The sequence below is a fragment of the Melozone crissalis genome, unplaced genomic scaffold (assembly GCF_028551555.1).
Source record: "Melozone crissalis strain CALT ecotype California unplaced genomic scaffold, PUWL_Pcris_2 ptg000018l_1, whole genome shotgun sequence".
Lineage (NCBI taxonomy): Eukaryota > Metazoa > Chordata > Aves > Passeriformes > Passerellidae > Melozone > Melozone crissalis.
The window spans coordinates 36,816,888-36,834,096 of record NW_026535796.1 but is presented as its reverse complement, the minus strand read 5'-3'; the positions used below and the strand labels follow the sequence as shown (position 1 = coordinate 36,834,096).

The 17,209-nt window shown below is 40.0% G+C and overlaps 1 protein-coding gene across 1 annotated transcript in view; it reads left to right on the top strand.

Annotated features, from left to right (window-relative positions):
- STON2 (stonin 2) overlaps window positions 1–17,209 on the top strand; it is a 65,786-nt gene that overhangs the window by 3,213 nt on the left and 45,364 nt on the right. Inside the window, exons 2-3 of the mRNA XM_054275030.1 lie at window positions 11,650–11,858; window positions 12,308–12,553. Coding sequence (XP_054131005.1) covers window positions 11,771–11,858; window positions 12,308–12,553 — 334 coding nt within the window. The 5' untranslated portion in view covers window positions 11,650–11,770. The remainder of the gene's footprint in view (window positions 1–11,649; window positions 11,859–12,307; window positions 12,554–17,209) is intronic.

The window sequence follows — 17,209 nt, the reverse complement described above, 5'->3', positions numbered from 1 at the left end:
CTGAATGTTCAAATAAGGTGAATGGTGTGGAATGTCCTATTTTTTCAAAACTGAAAAGGGAGTAAAATTTCAGAAATTATGATTGAAAAAAATTAAAAGACAGTCCTGTGAAAATACCAGGGAACACACAGCAGTGTTCCAGATTTCTCTTTTATTCTGAAAAAACTATAGATGAAAATACATGAGCACATTATTTAAAGTAGGAATACCCTTTTAAAATGAATGTCCTGATCACCTGCATTTCTGCATCTAAAAAAAGATTCACATAAACTGATTTTGTTTGAGCAGAAGGAGGAGCTCATTTAATGTACTCCAAGTGCTAATGCAAATTCAGCCTACAGGATCATTTTGGAGATAATTGTTAGTAAAAACCACAAAAACGGTCGTGTGAAAGTTGTGCCCTTAATGCTAAGTATTTCACTCTACCACTCAGCTCCTATTGGTAAGGTTTTATGCTGTTTGCTAGTGTAAACTTAGGATATAGTCTCTTGACCAACTGACAACTCAGTTTTAAATTTGGTATAATCATTATTATATATTGACAGAAAAAAAAATACAAGAAAAAGAATGAACATCTTAGAACGATACTGAAAGAGTTAATAGCAGACATCAATGCTAGGACAATGTGTGTCCCTTAGATAAACATAGAAACAAACACTGCTTTTTAAATAGGAAGTTATCTTAAAAGAAGTTGGTTACTGGAATGTATAGCTTTCTTATACATCAGTTCTATAGAGATACAGCTTTTGAAGGGAAACCATAAAGAGCTTTTGCTCTCATCAATTGTGGGAATTCTTCAATAGGTGCTTTTTTGACAGGAAATGCTTCCCATAATGCTGAAAATATTTTTTAGCAGTAATAATGTAAGGTTTGTCAGTCACCCTCAGTGAAATGTCTAGAAATGTGTGTAAGGCTTCCTTGAAGTTTACACCCTTAGATGTGAAAAAGACATGCCAGTCTAAGTTAGTTACCATATTCTTCTTGGAGGGGGATTCACCTCATTAGAAAATAGATCAGGCAGAGGACCCTCTGGAGATGTTGTGCTCCTTCTCCTGACTAGAAGCAGAGCCTTAGGTGACCATCTCAGATGTCTGACTGGCTGTCTGGAGTTAAAGGAGGTGTGATTCATCTTGCTTTATTAAGGTAACTGAACTAAATGTCTCAGCACAACTCCTCCAGCTTGAAACAGAGGGCAGAACTGACCAGTGTGCTTCAGGAGCCTACAGAGGTGCTCTAGTAGTTAAGAACTGTGCTGATATTCAAAGAGCAGTCAGTGTGCTCCAGAGCTGAGGTTCAAAGTGGAGCTCCTGGTCCAAGGGCCAGCAGACCTGCCCAGTGAGCTAGAGAAAAAGGATGTCTTTTTGCTGAGCTGTTTCTTAATTCATTATGCTCTTTAGGCCAAGTTTTAGTTGGCATTTATAGACACGAATATTTATAGAAACCAGTTCTCTCTGTGGGCTCTTGGGTTTGCCAGCTGTGAAATGAAATGAAAGAATTATCTTCAATTTACTTTTGAAATAGGGGATGGCTATACAATACAGTAATTTTGCTATCTGAATCAGGGGTGTCTGGTGAACAGAAGGTACTATTTTGCAGAACTTCATGGTGGTTTTGTGGTTATGTGGGTGATGGAAATGCATGAAAAAACATCTACTAAGCATTTTTGAAGAGAAAAGTATTACTAGCTGCAAAGCTGAAATTAGAGCTCGTCAAGCTCCACAGCACAAGGCCTGTTTATTTTCTAAGAGAGCAGTTTCAATTGAATAGCTGTAAGGAAGAATTTGGCCCATGAAGTTTAATGATTAGTTGCTGTTTAGTTGCCAGCTGCTCCTAATGACAGAAACTTGCCAACAGAATGCTCCTTTCTCTCTGATCCTTGCTAGGTTGTTTCAAGTTCACCACAGTTCAAGTATTTACCTGGAAAAAGCTGACATTCTATATATAAAAATTATACATGGTGGAAGCATCAGGTGCATGCTCCCAAATTTATCCTAAATTATCCAGTACATGAGTTTAGCGTGAGGAATGCTCAGTTGATCTGTGCATGGATTACTTTGGGGGCATTCACAGCCGGAATCTCAAGTGTCACTGCAGAGGATAAAACTGAGATAGAATAGTCTTGGCAGATCTGGGCTTTTCTGTCCTAAATAACACATCTCTGACCTCTGCAATTGAATTGTCCAGTCTCTCTGAATGGAGGCAGCTATATTAGCTTACCACACTACATACAGGCTCAGAGCTTGACACCTGCACTCAACTCTTTTTTTCCCAGAAAAGTTTGCAGATTCTCCCTGTATCCAGTCCAGGCTATTGATGTGAATGTGCTTGGAGCTGACCATTAAAAGATGATCTCGTGGAAGCCATGCAATAATGTTGGTATTAATTATTTATGTCTTTTAGCATGAGGTGCAACCAGTCCTCCTTCCTGCAGTTGGTATCAGACTTGCATTGTCTCCCTGTTGCAGCTTCCTCAGCAAAACACTGAGTGTAATAAAATACAAGTGCCTTGTGTCCTCCATATGCAAGAGGGGCCTGCATCCCTCACCCCATGTACCTCTGCATCACTTAAAAGATCTCACCTAGATAGATGGCCCTGTGTCTTGGATTCCTCTTTTGGAATGCAAAAGGCTGCCTGCTGTCTCACAGGCACTATCATCAGGGTGCTACCATAGACTACCACTTATTAGTGTGTGTTAGCAAAAGCAAAACAGCCCAAAACCTCAATAAAACCAAACAACAAAATGTGAGCGATTTTCTCATACCCTCTGTTCTACATCATGCTAGTATACTCTGCTTATGTTTTGACTTTCTATGTTTTGTTCAAAAGTTCAAAACTTTCTTATGTTTTGACAACTAAACAAATACAACTAGGCACAAATGCATTAGACAGTACCATTGCAAACAAACTCTTTATGTACTGTGTATAACTTGTCTTGTTATTTGAACTTGACTTGTCAGGAACTTTGTTTCTACTTCAGATATATTTTTGGTAATATTTTATTAAAAACTGGGTACCTTGAAATTCAATCTTTGCACAAGCTTTTTTTTTTTTTTTTTTTTTTTTTTTCCTAGGGCTGTTTTTTCATTCTCTTGAAACAGGAGTAGCCATGCTAAAGGAATAGGACGATCATGTCTAATGGGCCTATATTTAGGCTGTCTGAAATAGAGAGTGACAACAAACATGATATTTGTGGGTTGCCCTGAAGGACTGCAGTGTCCTGGCATCACATTAAGTTGCATTTGACTCTTCAGACACTGGAAATGAGGAAAGACCGGTTGGATCATTGAAAGAATTTTCTGCTAGGGCAAACTTGTTCCCTGTTCTATGTCCTCCAGAGTATTGTTTTTTGTCTGGCTTTAGATAGTCAAGCAGGGTTTCCTTAAACTGGGAGACAAGTTCACGTTTTAATGTTGCCTTTATCTATAACAATCAAGAAGGATCTCCTTTATAACAAAAACCCCTTTTTAAACTCTTCATTGGAAGGGTGCTGCTGATACAGATTAGAAGTTATAAAAGATGTCACATAGAAATACAATTATAGATAAATTAAATTTATGTAATTAGTTGTTAGCTACATGGATATACAGAGAAGGCTTGAACAGAAGATGACTTTCTCACTCAGTGTTCCTAATCACCCTTTTGAGCCAACATTCAGCTCAAGAAAACTTCTTTGCTTTCATTCAGGGCTGCATCACTTCCTCAATAGTCCTTGTCTTCCTGATGCTTGCACAGTTGGATTCTGTGTTTTTCTCTCACTCTGAATCTGTTCTCCCATTCTGTGCATACTCACAGCTCAGACACATCAATGCCCATCCTCTCTGTAGGCATACAGCCTCCAGTGAAGCATCTCTCTAGAGAATTCAGTTCTTCCCTTGTCTTGAATGTGGCTAGTGTTTGAGGCCTTACTTCTTTCTTTCTTGGAGTTTTTTTTTTTTTTTTTTGTTTGGGGTTTCTTTTTTCCTCTTCCCCCAGCTTAGTCAAAATGAGAGTTTAACTGATACTGATTGATGGCAAATAATTGTTCCCACCATCTTCACTGAAGGTTTTTTTACCCATCTTCTAGCATTTAACTTATTTGTAATCAGAAAATAAAGCCCTGAGTTCATTTGTGCAGGTGAAATACTCCACAATGGAATTACCATCCTTACTGATGGAAACAGGATCAGCTTTTGAGTTATACAGTGAATATCTGAAATGCAGTAATTTGTTGCAATGCATATAAGCAGTGCTGGAAAGTTAATATCTGTCACAACAGGATGGCGTTTCATACAAGCCAGGCTGTGTGTTTTCTGAAGGAGTGTTGGTCATCCAGAATGATATTCCAGTAAACTTATAATAGCTTCCTCCCTTCCCTGTTTCTTTTGTCATTAGTCCCAGCAGAGAAGGAGGACAGTAGATAGGATTTTATGAGCTGTGTTCACTTCTTGAAGGCTGTCTTCAGTGATGTCAGGCTGCAATGGCATAGTTGGCTCTACAGTGATTAATTGTAGAACATTGTGCTTTTTGTTTTAGTGAGATAACTTAAAAAAACACTTTTATCATCATCACAACAGCAAATAAAATACAGGAACTTTTGGAGGGTTTGGTAAATGGAATACATCTGGCTAGCTTGTCTGCAGAATTTGAATGAGAACATATGAAAGCATCAATATTAGATGTGCAAACCAGGTCACACAGTGGGAATTTTCTTTTGAAACACACATTCCTTGTATGACTCACTTTTTGAGGTTTGAAAGAAGAAATAAATTCTTAAACACAGTTCCCTCCACATACTGTGGACTGGAGCATCAGTTTTATACTAGTGTGTTGTGCAATAGCTGTGACCACTCCAAAGTCACCATCTTGAAGCAGAGAGGAATCTGTGGCACACATAGTGGGCAGGTGTTGAAGTCTGGGCTCTGGGTGCTGCTTTGGACTTCTGCCCTGTGAAGGCCTTGAGAAAACAAGAGTAGCAAGGACCCTGAACCCACCCTTTCCTAAGGGGATGTTAGCAACTTCTCCTCCCTTACTGCATTTATATTTCCTGTAGTCTATTATGATTACCAAGAGAATTTTGCTGAACAAAGTAAAACCTGAACTATTCTAGTCTTTGGGAGGAAAAATCTTAAATTTGTGGGTTTTTCTTCTGTTTTTTCTCCTGTTTATAAAATATTGACTAGGGGGGAAAAAAAGTGCCAGATTTTAGAGATGCAAATATTCTGCTAAACAAATTGCCACATTGCCTCTTTCCTGTGATCTTGTCCCAGTCTAGTTTTATTGCGCTGTTGCTCTGTATGGTGAGAGAAGCATTTTTCTGATTTTTGCCTCAGATTCGAGTTTGAGTTGAAAGCTTGGCAGTTTGGGAAGTTGTCCTTCAAGTTCCCATGCAATTACATGGCTTCAGTTACACTTTGAATGAATCATGTACCCAGAGTGAGCTATACTGAAAGTCCTGAGATGCAGAACTTCTCTTTTCCTGCTGTGACTGGTGATGTGAACTATCACTGTCAAACATTTTGTCTCACGTCCTCCTTTGGTTTTAGCCTGCTTTATATTTCTTCTAATAGTAAAAATAAATAAAAATACATAAAAATTCCTATTTTGTTTTGCACTGCTGGTCTTCTGCAGTGTCTTTCTACATTTCTCATGCTTTTAGAGTACAAGTAATAGAGGAGGTTGTACAGTTTATCTCCAGCATCAGACTTTGAATCTCTGTCTCTCATTATGAGGCATCCAGAATCCATGAAGTATTTCTGAGGCATGCCCTTGGCAGGAGAGACATCATTGCCCTCTGAACTGCCTAAATATGCTGGTTTTGCCTGCAGGAGAGCATTTTAGGTGTCTTCTCTCTGTGGAAAACAGAGGAGCTTCTGTGGCAGATAGATTTTGGTGCAGAGAAAGCAGCTGTTGACCTTCCAGATATTAGCCTTGACACAAATATTCCTGGGGGAGATGCTTGTGACTTTCTTACCAATGCATCCTGTACGGACTCTCCTCTCTTACTGTCACTAATTGTTCATTTCCAGGAAAATGGGGTGTGTGTTTGTGGCATATGCTTTTATGTGTGCTGGTCAGAATGAGGTCATTCCAGGTCACCTCAGCTTTAACACTGCTTCTGCCACGGACTTGCAGTGTGGATTTAGGCAGATCACTTTGTATCTGCTGGAATAATTGGGAATGGTCATTAGTGTGGCTGCACTGCGTCCTGGCTCAGGCAGACCACCAGTCTGCTTTTCTGTCATTCAGAGTGCCAGATAGCTCTAGTCACCTTCAGTACCTCTCTCCACCTTGCCCCATCCCTGTCCCAAATCACCAGGAGACAGCACTAATGACCTATCTTGTAATGGCACAAGGGGGATTTGCTCTGGCTCTGCAGACACAGCAGGCTCTTGTTACCATTCACTCAGGTGTAGCCCATAATGGGAAAAGCCATCCTTTCTCCCAGGGAGGCTGCAGGAGTTCCATGAGGCACATCCATTTGTCTCCCTTTGGGCCCTAGTGCTTCCTTTCATATTGTGAGTTTTTGTTTGTTCTGCTGTTGTGTGTGTGTTACGTGCACCAGGTAGTGACTGAGTTTTTTAAGCTGCATCTGAAGTCATGGAGCTCATATAAGAGCATGCATCAGAGTAAGTAAAACTGGTCTAAGATCTAAGACAGAGTTTTATCAGAGACTCTCTCAGGGCAATTTACAAGCTGCAGAGCTGTGTATGTGGAGAAAATATTGTCAATATTATGAATACCATAATCAACCAAATGTAACTTTATTCCTGTCATCATCTAGGTCATTCATAAGGTAAACTTACCTCAGGCATTTAGGCAGAGGTTGATGAAATGATTTTTTTCAGTAAGAATGATATCTAAATCCACTTCCTTTATTTTATTTGGTTTCTCAAGTTCATTGTTTTGGTTTATTTTCCTGTTGTTTAGCACTGTGTTTTGTTTATGCTGTTGCACCTTGAAGTACTTGGGACTTGCTTTTGATGCTGGAGAACAGAGTTGCAATTTGGAGTTTGTTTATTATTCAGCTCACGATGTGCTGATGGTCAGTGTTTATTTACAGGCCAAGCCGAGAGGAAGAGCCATGAGCTCTCTGTCACTTGGAAATTTTCCCAAGGCAGCAATCATTCCTCACTTCATGCTACCAGAATAGTTTCATCTGTACAGGTTTGCCAAACACATGGTCAAGATAAAATTACTTATTTTTCCTTGAGGCTTTCCTGGTGGGAGTGAAGCTTGTTTGTTACAAGAAAAGCCCTGCTCAAGTCTTTCCTTTTCTTACTGTCCCTTTGGCTTAGTTTCTCTTCTAAGTGAAATTTAACAGCCTGTCTACTTATTTTCCCACAATGGTCTCCTACAAAACCAAATGCAAGCCACGGTAACCAGTCAATGTTTCAGTTCCTGGAGCTGTAAGGGAATGTATAAGCAAGAAAAACAGAATCACTGTATGGATTACAGGATTTTTTTCAATAGTATTGCCATGTAAGGCAGTAGAGTCTATGCACTTAGCACAAGCTTGCTATTGTTATATTTGGAAAACAAGAAAGCAAACAACTGAATTTCATTCTCAGTATTTTTATTCTGGCTTTTTTCTCCTGTTTTCCCATTTAACTGTAACCTAGTAACTCTAGGTAGCGATCAGAAAGCCAACTGCAGCCTGCATCATATGGATGTAACTTGAAGCAATTGGAGAAATGACCTTAGTGCTTAAAATTATTAACTGTGCCAAGCTGTTTCTTCTCAGCAGAGTTGAAATCTACTGAGAAACTGTTTGAGTTTGCTGTCCAAACACATGAGTAATTAAATACTTGGAATGGTATGTTTGCAAAAATACCATGCAATTACAGATACTTCTGAAATCCATTACTGATACTTCTAAGCATCAATAATGCCACAAACATTTCTGCATACCAACATTAGTACTGTTGGTGTTGGTACTCCAAAGTGTGTAAAGGTCCCTTCTAAAGTGAGGGCTCATTGTACAAGGTGCTGGGTGTCAGACTTCTGGATAATTATGTGTGTCCTTCTCAAACACATGATTTTGGTTTACCAAGATAAAGGGAGAAGGACAATGCTATTCCTTTCATCTGTTGCTGGAGTGGAGTTGTACAAAAGGACAGATGTGTAATCACATCACAAGAAGGAATGGCTGTAGTCTGTGAATTTACACAGTTTTGAAATAAGAGGTTTCTAGTTATCAAAGCAGTTCTGTCATTTTAGAATAAACCTTCATCAGTTTTCAAAAGGGCTTGTATAATCAAAACACTGAGGGGACTAAAGAGACACAGAGTTTTGTTCCAGCTCTATGATCTCTACCTCCTGGAGACCTGGAAATAACTCTCACCTACTTGTCACTCATATTTACATGCACCACCGTGAAACTGTAATGTGAAAAAGGGACACCTGGAGCAGAAATTTCAGCTTCTTAGAGAGGTTTTTTTCCTCATGGTCAGGTCACTGCCTTGGAATTGATGGTAAGGATCATTGGGGTGAGTAAGTAAAACATTGTATTTACTGTGTGATAGTAGGAAACAAACTTCTGATTCACTGCTTTGTTTTTTATCAAAAATCTGATAAATTAGCTTACTTTTTTTTAACCACTTCAGCACTAAATGCTTAGTGCACATGCTAACACAAATCCAGAAGTAACGATCTAAACAATCCTGTTAGTGTAGAGAGAAAAATGTTGCTGGTCTGGCCTGGTAATATCTTGTTCCAAGAAATGTGTTTCCATCTGCTCTTATTTGGCCTGTGCAGCATAAGCTTTTGCTTTAATTGTAGCTCACTTAGAGTTTAGAAGATCCATTTGTTCTTAGTCCTAGTAGGCTCCAAAATTCATTGCTCTATGAATAGGCAGAGAGGTTTGAGATTTCTGAACAGGAAGAAACACTCTGAAATTCACTTGCAGACTACTTACTGCAGTGTTTAAATAGTGGTGCTGGCTGCTTTGGTACAGAGAGGATTCAGGGTTACCCACAGTTCAAGTGGTTCCTCTGCAGAGATTTACCTCTGTAGTGGTTCTGCAGATTGCAGCATGCTTGTGTTAACTGAATGCACAGTGGCACTGGTGTGTGCTGGCTGAGGCCCATTGGTTCACACTGGGATGGGCTTAGGTCTTTCTTGAAGGAGGATTTTGGAGAGTGAATGAGAGGTGAAGTTTGTGGATGAAGTATTTTTTCCATGTAGTGTGCACAGGTGTTAGCTATACATGATTCATAATTCTGTGCAGCCATTTAGGTCAAGGGGTGGGATTGAGGATCTTTGGTGAATGTTGAAAGAATGCAAAATTCTATCTTTTTCTTTTTTAACCTAACATATGCATCCTCAAAATGCCTCTATTCTGAATATCTTTGAAGTTATTAGTTACTCAGACTGCCTTTCTTCTCTTTCAGGCTGCTTGTCTAAAGGGCGTGATAACCCTGATAAGTCAACACAATCTCTTTTATTTACCAAACTGGGAAGTCTCTAGAAAATTCCAGTCATGGGAAAGTTGTATAGCCCTCAATGCACAGTATTCTGATGCTTTTCTGGGCTTATAATGATTACTATCCATTTTAAAGTGCTAGTTTTGCTGTCTGGTACTAAGTGGATTTTAAGAATTATAATTGTCACAGGGCAGTAGGGTACTAGAGGAAATCCATCTTAAAATAATGGTGTAATTCTCCCACATATCTGTACTGCTGAAACAGTCCATTTTCTTGCCTCCTTTCATATCTTTCTTCCCCTTGAAATTAAAAAGAAAAAGAAATTTAGAAATGAGCTCTACTGAAGTCTCTGTGCATACAGGGCAGGGTAAACTGTTTTCTTTTTTCATTTCCTGCCACTTCATGCTTCTGTCAGGACTTTTCCAGGAGAAAGGGCAGGTCAGTATCCAGTTGTCTGGGAAAAGAAAACTTAGTTACAGATATTTAAACAAGACCAAAACAAACTGCTTAATTGGTCACATGAGGAAAACAAGACACCAAGGTCATCCTCTCCTTCCCTTATATGGCCTCCAGATGACCCTAAACATCTGATTTTTTTTTTCCCTTAGCTTGCTTCTATGTTTAGCTTTGTAGTTTCTGTTAACAGCACCCAAAATAGCTATTATTCAGGGCAGGCGGGTGTACCTGCCCACACTGCATGGAGACAGGGGTCCTGCCATGGCAGTGGAGGAAAAGGGGCTCAAGTGCTGCTGTTCCTTGCAGGAGGGAATTGGTTGTGTAACAAGGGTGAGATGTGCAGGGTGACTGGTGAGGGTTCATAGCCTCTGGAAAGTCTATGGCAAGGGGGGATCGGTCCTATGGCAAATTGCACTTAACCATACGATTATCTCTGGGAATCCTTTTTTGTGTTTGCAGGAAATGGTACATTTTGCATTCTATTCTGCTCAAAAAGATTCATCTTCAGATAGGAATTCTAGTTGTCAGGCAGGTTTGTGACTTCTGAACTTTTGACGTTTTCAGCTCTTTCTTGACTGCTGATCTGCCTTCAGCTGACAAAGGACTTTGTGGCCCTGAGGAGAATAATAATATTGGAAGCTATTTGATGATCTGTCTCCTTCAGAAATGCTTAAAGATTCAATGCATTTAAATATGTCTGCTTTTTAGGCCCAAATTTTGTTAATATGGGGTAAAGAGTAGTCTCGCTGAAGTATCTGTGCTTGTACACTAACATGAAGCTTCCCCCTGAAAAACCCTTTAGTTAGGTGAGAGACAGGAGGCCAAGAAACGCTGCTTAAAGCTCTTTCAAATAGGTCTGAGTTTCAAGTACTTCAACACCATGGCAACAAGAGCTTCAGTGCTTGAGATAATTGGGGACAGAATTAGCATATTTCCCTAGGAAGAGTCTTCCGAGAGTTTTGAAGTGGTTTGCAAAACTGAGGTGGTCATGGTTTCCTGTCAGAGAGAATTTCTCTGCCTAGACCTGACTCTCCCAGTTTACTAGCTAACAACCAGAGCACTTTCCAGTGCTCCACTCCCTCTAGCAGATTCACAGATCTGTGTGAGGTGCATACTGTTGAAGGGCCTACTAAATTCAGTTTTCACATCTGTGAAAACATTTGCTGAGCTACAGCAAAATCGTGCTTAACTCTGGACAAGGTCTAAGATGGTTTTTAAAATTAAATGTGAAGTTCCAGTCAAGCAGCAGAGTGGAAGGTGCATCTAGATGAGAAGGCAGCTCTCTATACCCAGACCATGATGAGAGTCATTGGCCGCTCATCTTCATTCTAGAATCAGCTACATAAATGTTATTGATAATGAAACATGCAATTTATTGCTTGCTCTGCCGAGGGATTAGACATTGTTGGCAGCAAGGTGGGCAAAGACATGCTAATAGCTTGGAGTGGGGATTAAGTTACATCATAATCAAAATTTGCTAAACCTGGGAGAATCTCCTTATCTGCTCTTGCTGGGATCACGAGAGGTGTTGCTCCTTGAGTAAGGACTAAAACATTGGTTTTGGTGATGGACTGTTTTAACATGGAGATGATTGCTTTATATGAAGGAGTTGCTCAAGTTAACCCTCCTCTAAACACAGGTGACATTCCTGTCTCAAAGGTGGTAGTGCTTTGACAGTACTGTGACTGTGGAACATAAATTGGTTTAACATTCTATATTGTAAAAAATGGTGGCACTAGTTCCTCCCATTTAATTTTCTAAAAGAAATCATCTACTTTCTTTTCTTAACAGCAGTTGAAAAGAAAGTGCAAAGGAGGTGTTTCCCTCTACTGGCTCATCTTCGCTGCACCTCTCCCATTCTGCTTCCTCCTCCTTCTGATCCCCGAGTGAAGATGAGTGACCGGCTGCGAATATGACATCTCTGACAGGTGTCATTGCCTCCCACCAGTCCGAGTGGGTGTCCTTCCCTGACGAGCTGCTCCTCCCTGTTCCCCCACGAGGTAAGCTCTCTGATTTTCTCTGGAACTGCTGAGACTTCCTTGTTTGATTTAGACCAACTACTGGCATAAATCTAGCATATATATGTGATATATATGGGACAGCTTGCCTTCTAAGTGGAAGCAGTTTGTGCAGAGATTGAATTATCTCCTGCTACCCCTACATAATGGGAGAATTTGGGCCAAAAAGGCAAATCACTCTCCTTGTGTGATGTAATGTAGATCTACTACAGGTTTTGGATCTGTGCTTCGAAATTCAAGGCAGTATCCAACCAGCCATAGAGGACATCTCGCCTATTAAAATCAAGTGCAAGACTGCCCAGTGTTAATCCAAAAACTGCATTAGGTGAAGGAAAAATTCCTACATTTTGTGGCAAATTTTAGATGTTTCAATAAAAAACAATGAAATAATGATCAATCCTGTAAATCTTTCTATGTTACCTCTATTTTAGGTAGCACTGAGGCTCCTCCAGTGAAATGTTTTAATTCCTCTGACACATCTTCAGAAGAGAACCACAGTGCAAATGGAGGATTTCAAGACCTTTTCTGCTCAGAGCTGGAGGAGGCAGCTGAGCAGCCCAAGGTGGATTCTGGTAACCGTGTGTCTCCCAGCACTGACCTGTCATCGTCCATCGGTGCTTGGGTTCAGTTTGAAGATGCACCGTGGACCAGTGCTTCATCAACCCACCCACAAACAGGTGAGGCAAAAGCAATGAGAAAGTCTGTTCCAGTAAGATAACAAAGTACAATGAGAGCATATAGGATTTTTGCCTTGCTCTTTGGCTTCTAAAAGGTTTGAGTAGTTTGGCCTGTATTTTAACACAATTAATGTTATCAGAGTTTCAATGGGCTCACACTATCCTTCTGGATTGAACAAGAAATATTTTATTTTTGTAAAGAAAATGAAAGCCTTTTGTGATTCACTCCACCTGTGTCTTGACTGAGTCTTGGAGATTGCTGAAATGCATTCATGGGGAAAGAGCACAGAGGTGTTTTCAGCAGTGACATTTCTTACATAGAGATATGAAAAGCCATTGAAAGAGTCTGAGCCATGTTTGCCTTTGTATTCTGGAACCCAAAGAATGGTGATCACCTCTGTGATCCTCGCCTTTGCCTGATCTTAGTCCCCATATGCTTTTTGCCAGCAGTTCATTGAAACCAGCAACTAATGTGCCAGTGCTCATCAGTACTTCCTGCTCTCTTTTGATACTTCCTGATGTCTTGTGATTTAGCAGCTGGAAAATGACAAAGACAACAGGTGTTTACCTTAATTCCAGCACTGCATGCACTTTTCTTCAAATATAGCAGTTCTTTCTGGCATGCTTTGAACATGCATGCAAATCCTCTGCCTTGCCTCATCAGCTCATGGTAACTATGTGGCTATATGAGCTTCTAGCTTTTCTGCATGAACAGACTTCTGTCCTTCCTTGCAGGAGGTTGTGGAATAATTGCCCAAGTAAACAACAGTTTACTTTTTCAAGTTTCAATTGAGATTCTCTCTTATTAATTCCACTTTATGACTGCTGTTTATTAAAGCAGTTTAAAGAGTTATAGCTTTCCTCTGCTCACTGAGTCCATCAGATATTCCCTGTAACACATGAATAATACTTCTGTCCGAAAACTTGGATTGTCAGCTTTGGATTGGGTTTTGGATAAACCCCATCTGGTTTTCCATCTGCTATTTTGATGGATGCTACGGACTAGTCCTTTTGAGACAGTGTGGTTGGACCTTTGTGCACAAGTAAGGGAACCTTTAGAATCTCTTCTAAAAGAGATTTCTCTGACCTTCTTTATATTTATTTGTTGGTTCTTAGTTGGAAATACTTATTTATCGTTGTGATGTGGAGAAAAGGAAGAGTACCCATGAAGTGTAAATATGTAAAACTGAGATACTCTACCTCTCTCTCTAGTTTCATGGCTATGTGATCCTTATGCTTACTCACACAGCCACGTACTGTTTCAAATGGGGCTGTTGGTTGCTCTGACTTGGTATTTCCATCCTAATGTTGTTATATTCTTGTTAACTGAAAAACCTATAAATGCGCCTTCTTAATTAAAAAAAAACTTTTAATTAAATTAAAAATCTTTGCTCAACCTTAATAAAGCTAATCATAAGAAAAAGACTTGCATAAACCATATTTTATGGTATATTACCTGATGTCCTACCCTTGGAGGGATGTGGCCTGGTCTTAAGGTATATGATTAGCAAAAGCACTGCCTGTTGGTGTGTGTTTTCAGTCACAGCAGACACTAGTCTGTAGGCAGAGGTCTAGGACATCCAGATGAGGAGAGTAGAGTAGACTTTCCCAAAGCATTGCAGTTTTGTAGGAGACACTCATTTTTGCCCCTGTAGAGGTTTGTGCTGTATGATCCAGGTCACTGAGGGAGCATGACTTTGGCATCTGACTGCGATTCATGGAGGAGGGTGGTTCCCCTAACAGTCAGACCAGGATGTGCTCCATGTAATTCTTGCATGGGAAACTATTATTCTATGAACTATATAGGAACCCTAAGGAAGTGTTTCCTAAGGATGTTTTAAAATCCTTACTTATGAGCTGGTCCCACTCCTTTTCTGAACCCTGTATGATAAAGGGCCAGACCAGTGCAGCTGACAGGCTCTAAAGCGAAGCAGAAATGACAGGTCTTTGTTTCTGGTCCTTTACTTTGACACTTGACAGCAAGAGGTGGGATAAACTCCAGCCTAGTTGTTCTCCATTATTGTGCAGATCACGATTGAATTCTATGGGTGGCAGCAAAGCTGGAGAGCTGCGCTCGCTCGCTGACACCCGGAGTGGAAAGCCCGAGGTGACAGCAATTACTCATTTCCAGTAGCAAACACTCTGCATAGGAACAATGGCAAGTACCCAGCCGGGGGAGGGAGGGGTGTAAAGGCTAAGTGCAAACAGAAGGATTGGTGTGAGAAGGATGGCCACATTTGAAATCTGTTTCCTGTGCAGGCAGCTGTGAAGAGCAACGTCCTGGAGGCTCAGCACCCCTGTCAGGGCTCCAGCGCTGTTAGGAAATCGTCTGTCTGTCTGTCTGTCTGAATGTGCTTGAGCAGCTGCTCAGCTGACCAGATAATTACCCAGGCTGATGGCCAGGCTGCCTGGAAATACATTTTGAAAAGGGATTGCAAAGTGGGATTTCCAGAGTGCCATGAGAGCAAAGAGGATCAGTCCTCAGAGGGAGAGATTCTGTGCATTTGGGCTACAGTATTTTGGCACAGGTTTCCCCAAAAGCAAATGTTTCTCTCAAAATGCTCAGAGTCTAAAAAAATAGTAATTTAAATACAGTTGGAATGTAGTGGTTATTCTATAGGAAGTACATTTTAAATAAAACCAAGGCTAATGCTGAATGCTTTTTGTTCTGGGAAAACTGAAGGCATGGTTGGGGGACTGATGGCAAGAAACAGGGCTGAACAAACTGGCAAAGAATTTGGAAGATGAAAAGAAAGGTCAAAATCTGAGGTACAGAAATGAAAAGCACCCATAATAAGCCTCACAGTGAAAACTATTTTATTTAGTATGTTCTTGTAAACCCTTCCTTCTACCAGGTTCAGGCAGAGTAAATGCTAAGTAAAATGTTTGATTCAAAATATTTCAGCATTTGAGATTTATGTATAGTTAACTGACAGCTGCCAAATCATGTGGATTTCTCCTCAAGAAGCAAAAACTCTTAAGTGAGGCCACAGAAATATTAAGAGAAATTACGTATTGTGGTGTCCCATTCTCCTTTTTCCTTTTGGGGAGAAAAGGAGAAATTTGAATTTTATTATGATTATTATCAGCCTAGTCAAACTGTTACTGCCAAAGTGAAAAATGAGATTTTAAAGCTGACCCAAATGTTCCTATCACAAATGCTACACAATCTGTAAATGATCACAGCCAGCAGGTGACAAAACATTTGCATTTGTTACACAATGGGCCTCCAGCTCACAGTCTCATATTCTATCAGTGTTAGCTGCACTCTTCAATTCAATGAGGTATTCTTACTCACCATAATTAGAGTAAGGCAAGATCTATTACATCATCCATCCTGCTCAGCCACGCCCACTTCTTCCCAAGAGCTTTGTCTGGTTTTAAATGGCTCAAATTACTTGGACTCTTACCATGACCCTGGAGAGGCTGTCCAGCAGCATATCTGGGCTTAACTACTTTGTGCTGTTCTCTCTGAAAGTAGGCAATACTTGCAACACAAGATCAGCAGCTGGAAACTACACCTGTCACTAGAAACTGTGACGCTATGTTAAAATGAGAAAAATCTGAAGTCCTATGTAATAAGAAAATAAATGATGCTAACATGGTTTATTGTAATACAGTGTAGGGATCAAGGAACAGGTCCTCAAAACACCAAAAAGGAATTAATGCTTCAAGGTAAATCTGCATATTAAAAGCCAATCCATTGTTTTAAGCATAGATATGTCAAGAAAATTAAAGTGCATGTTGAAGGAAACGTTTTTTGTTTTGGGAATCAGTGAGTTGATTTTCAATATCCAGTGCATGCTACAGAATTTGCAATTTAGGGATAGTTCTGGCACCGGTCTTTCAACCTAAACAGATTTCTGAGAAATTCCTACAGCAGAAAGGCTGTGACTCTCTGGCTATTGACATTAGAGACTGAATTCAAAATTTCTACAAGAGCCCTGCCTCATTTAGGAATTTGGCTGCAGCACTTCCAGAAATCTGAATAGCAGCAAGCAGAAGCATCTGAAGAGAGATCTTAAACATGTGTAGATGTTTACTTTTGCTTGTCTTGGTTTTTTGAGATTGCTAGATGGTCTTTTGGCTCAGCATAGGGGAAAATGCTCTTTTGCTGGTTTTAATAATTAGTGTTGGGGAACCTAGAACAGTCACAGGTAGAAGGTGACTGTAGTAAGAATTTAAAGAACAGCTGTTGCAGAAAAAACTCCCTGTGGTTTTGGTTTTCCAAAGTACAAGACTCTTTTAAGGAAAAAAGCAAACAATTCTGTTCTTTCAAGATGGCCCAACTTGCCTGGAATAAAATTAACACGCCCTTACATAGAAGTATTTGGCAATGCTAGTCCAGTCAGATGCCTTCTTAGATAAAAACTGAGTTTGGAAAGCATAAAACTAGTTGGCAGTATTTGAGTTATTAGATCTTACATGTTTCTAAATTAGCCTGTTTTTTCATATTGCTGTGACTGACTTAAAAAACCACTGGAAATTTAAGATTTTTTTTTAATTAAATAATTCCACAGTTTCTAGGATATAAAGCACACTTTTAAAAAACACTTGCTCCTGTTAGTGATCCACATACAGAGCTCAGCTTTTCAGTTTGTCCTCTATGTCCAAATAAAGTGCTTTGTCTGTCAGAGCAATTTCAGCTGAAGTTTT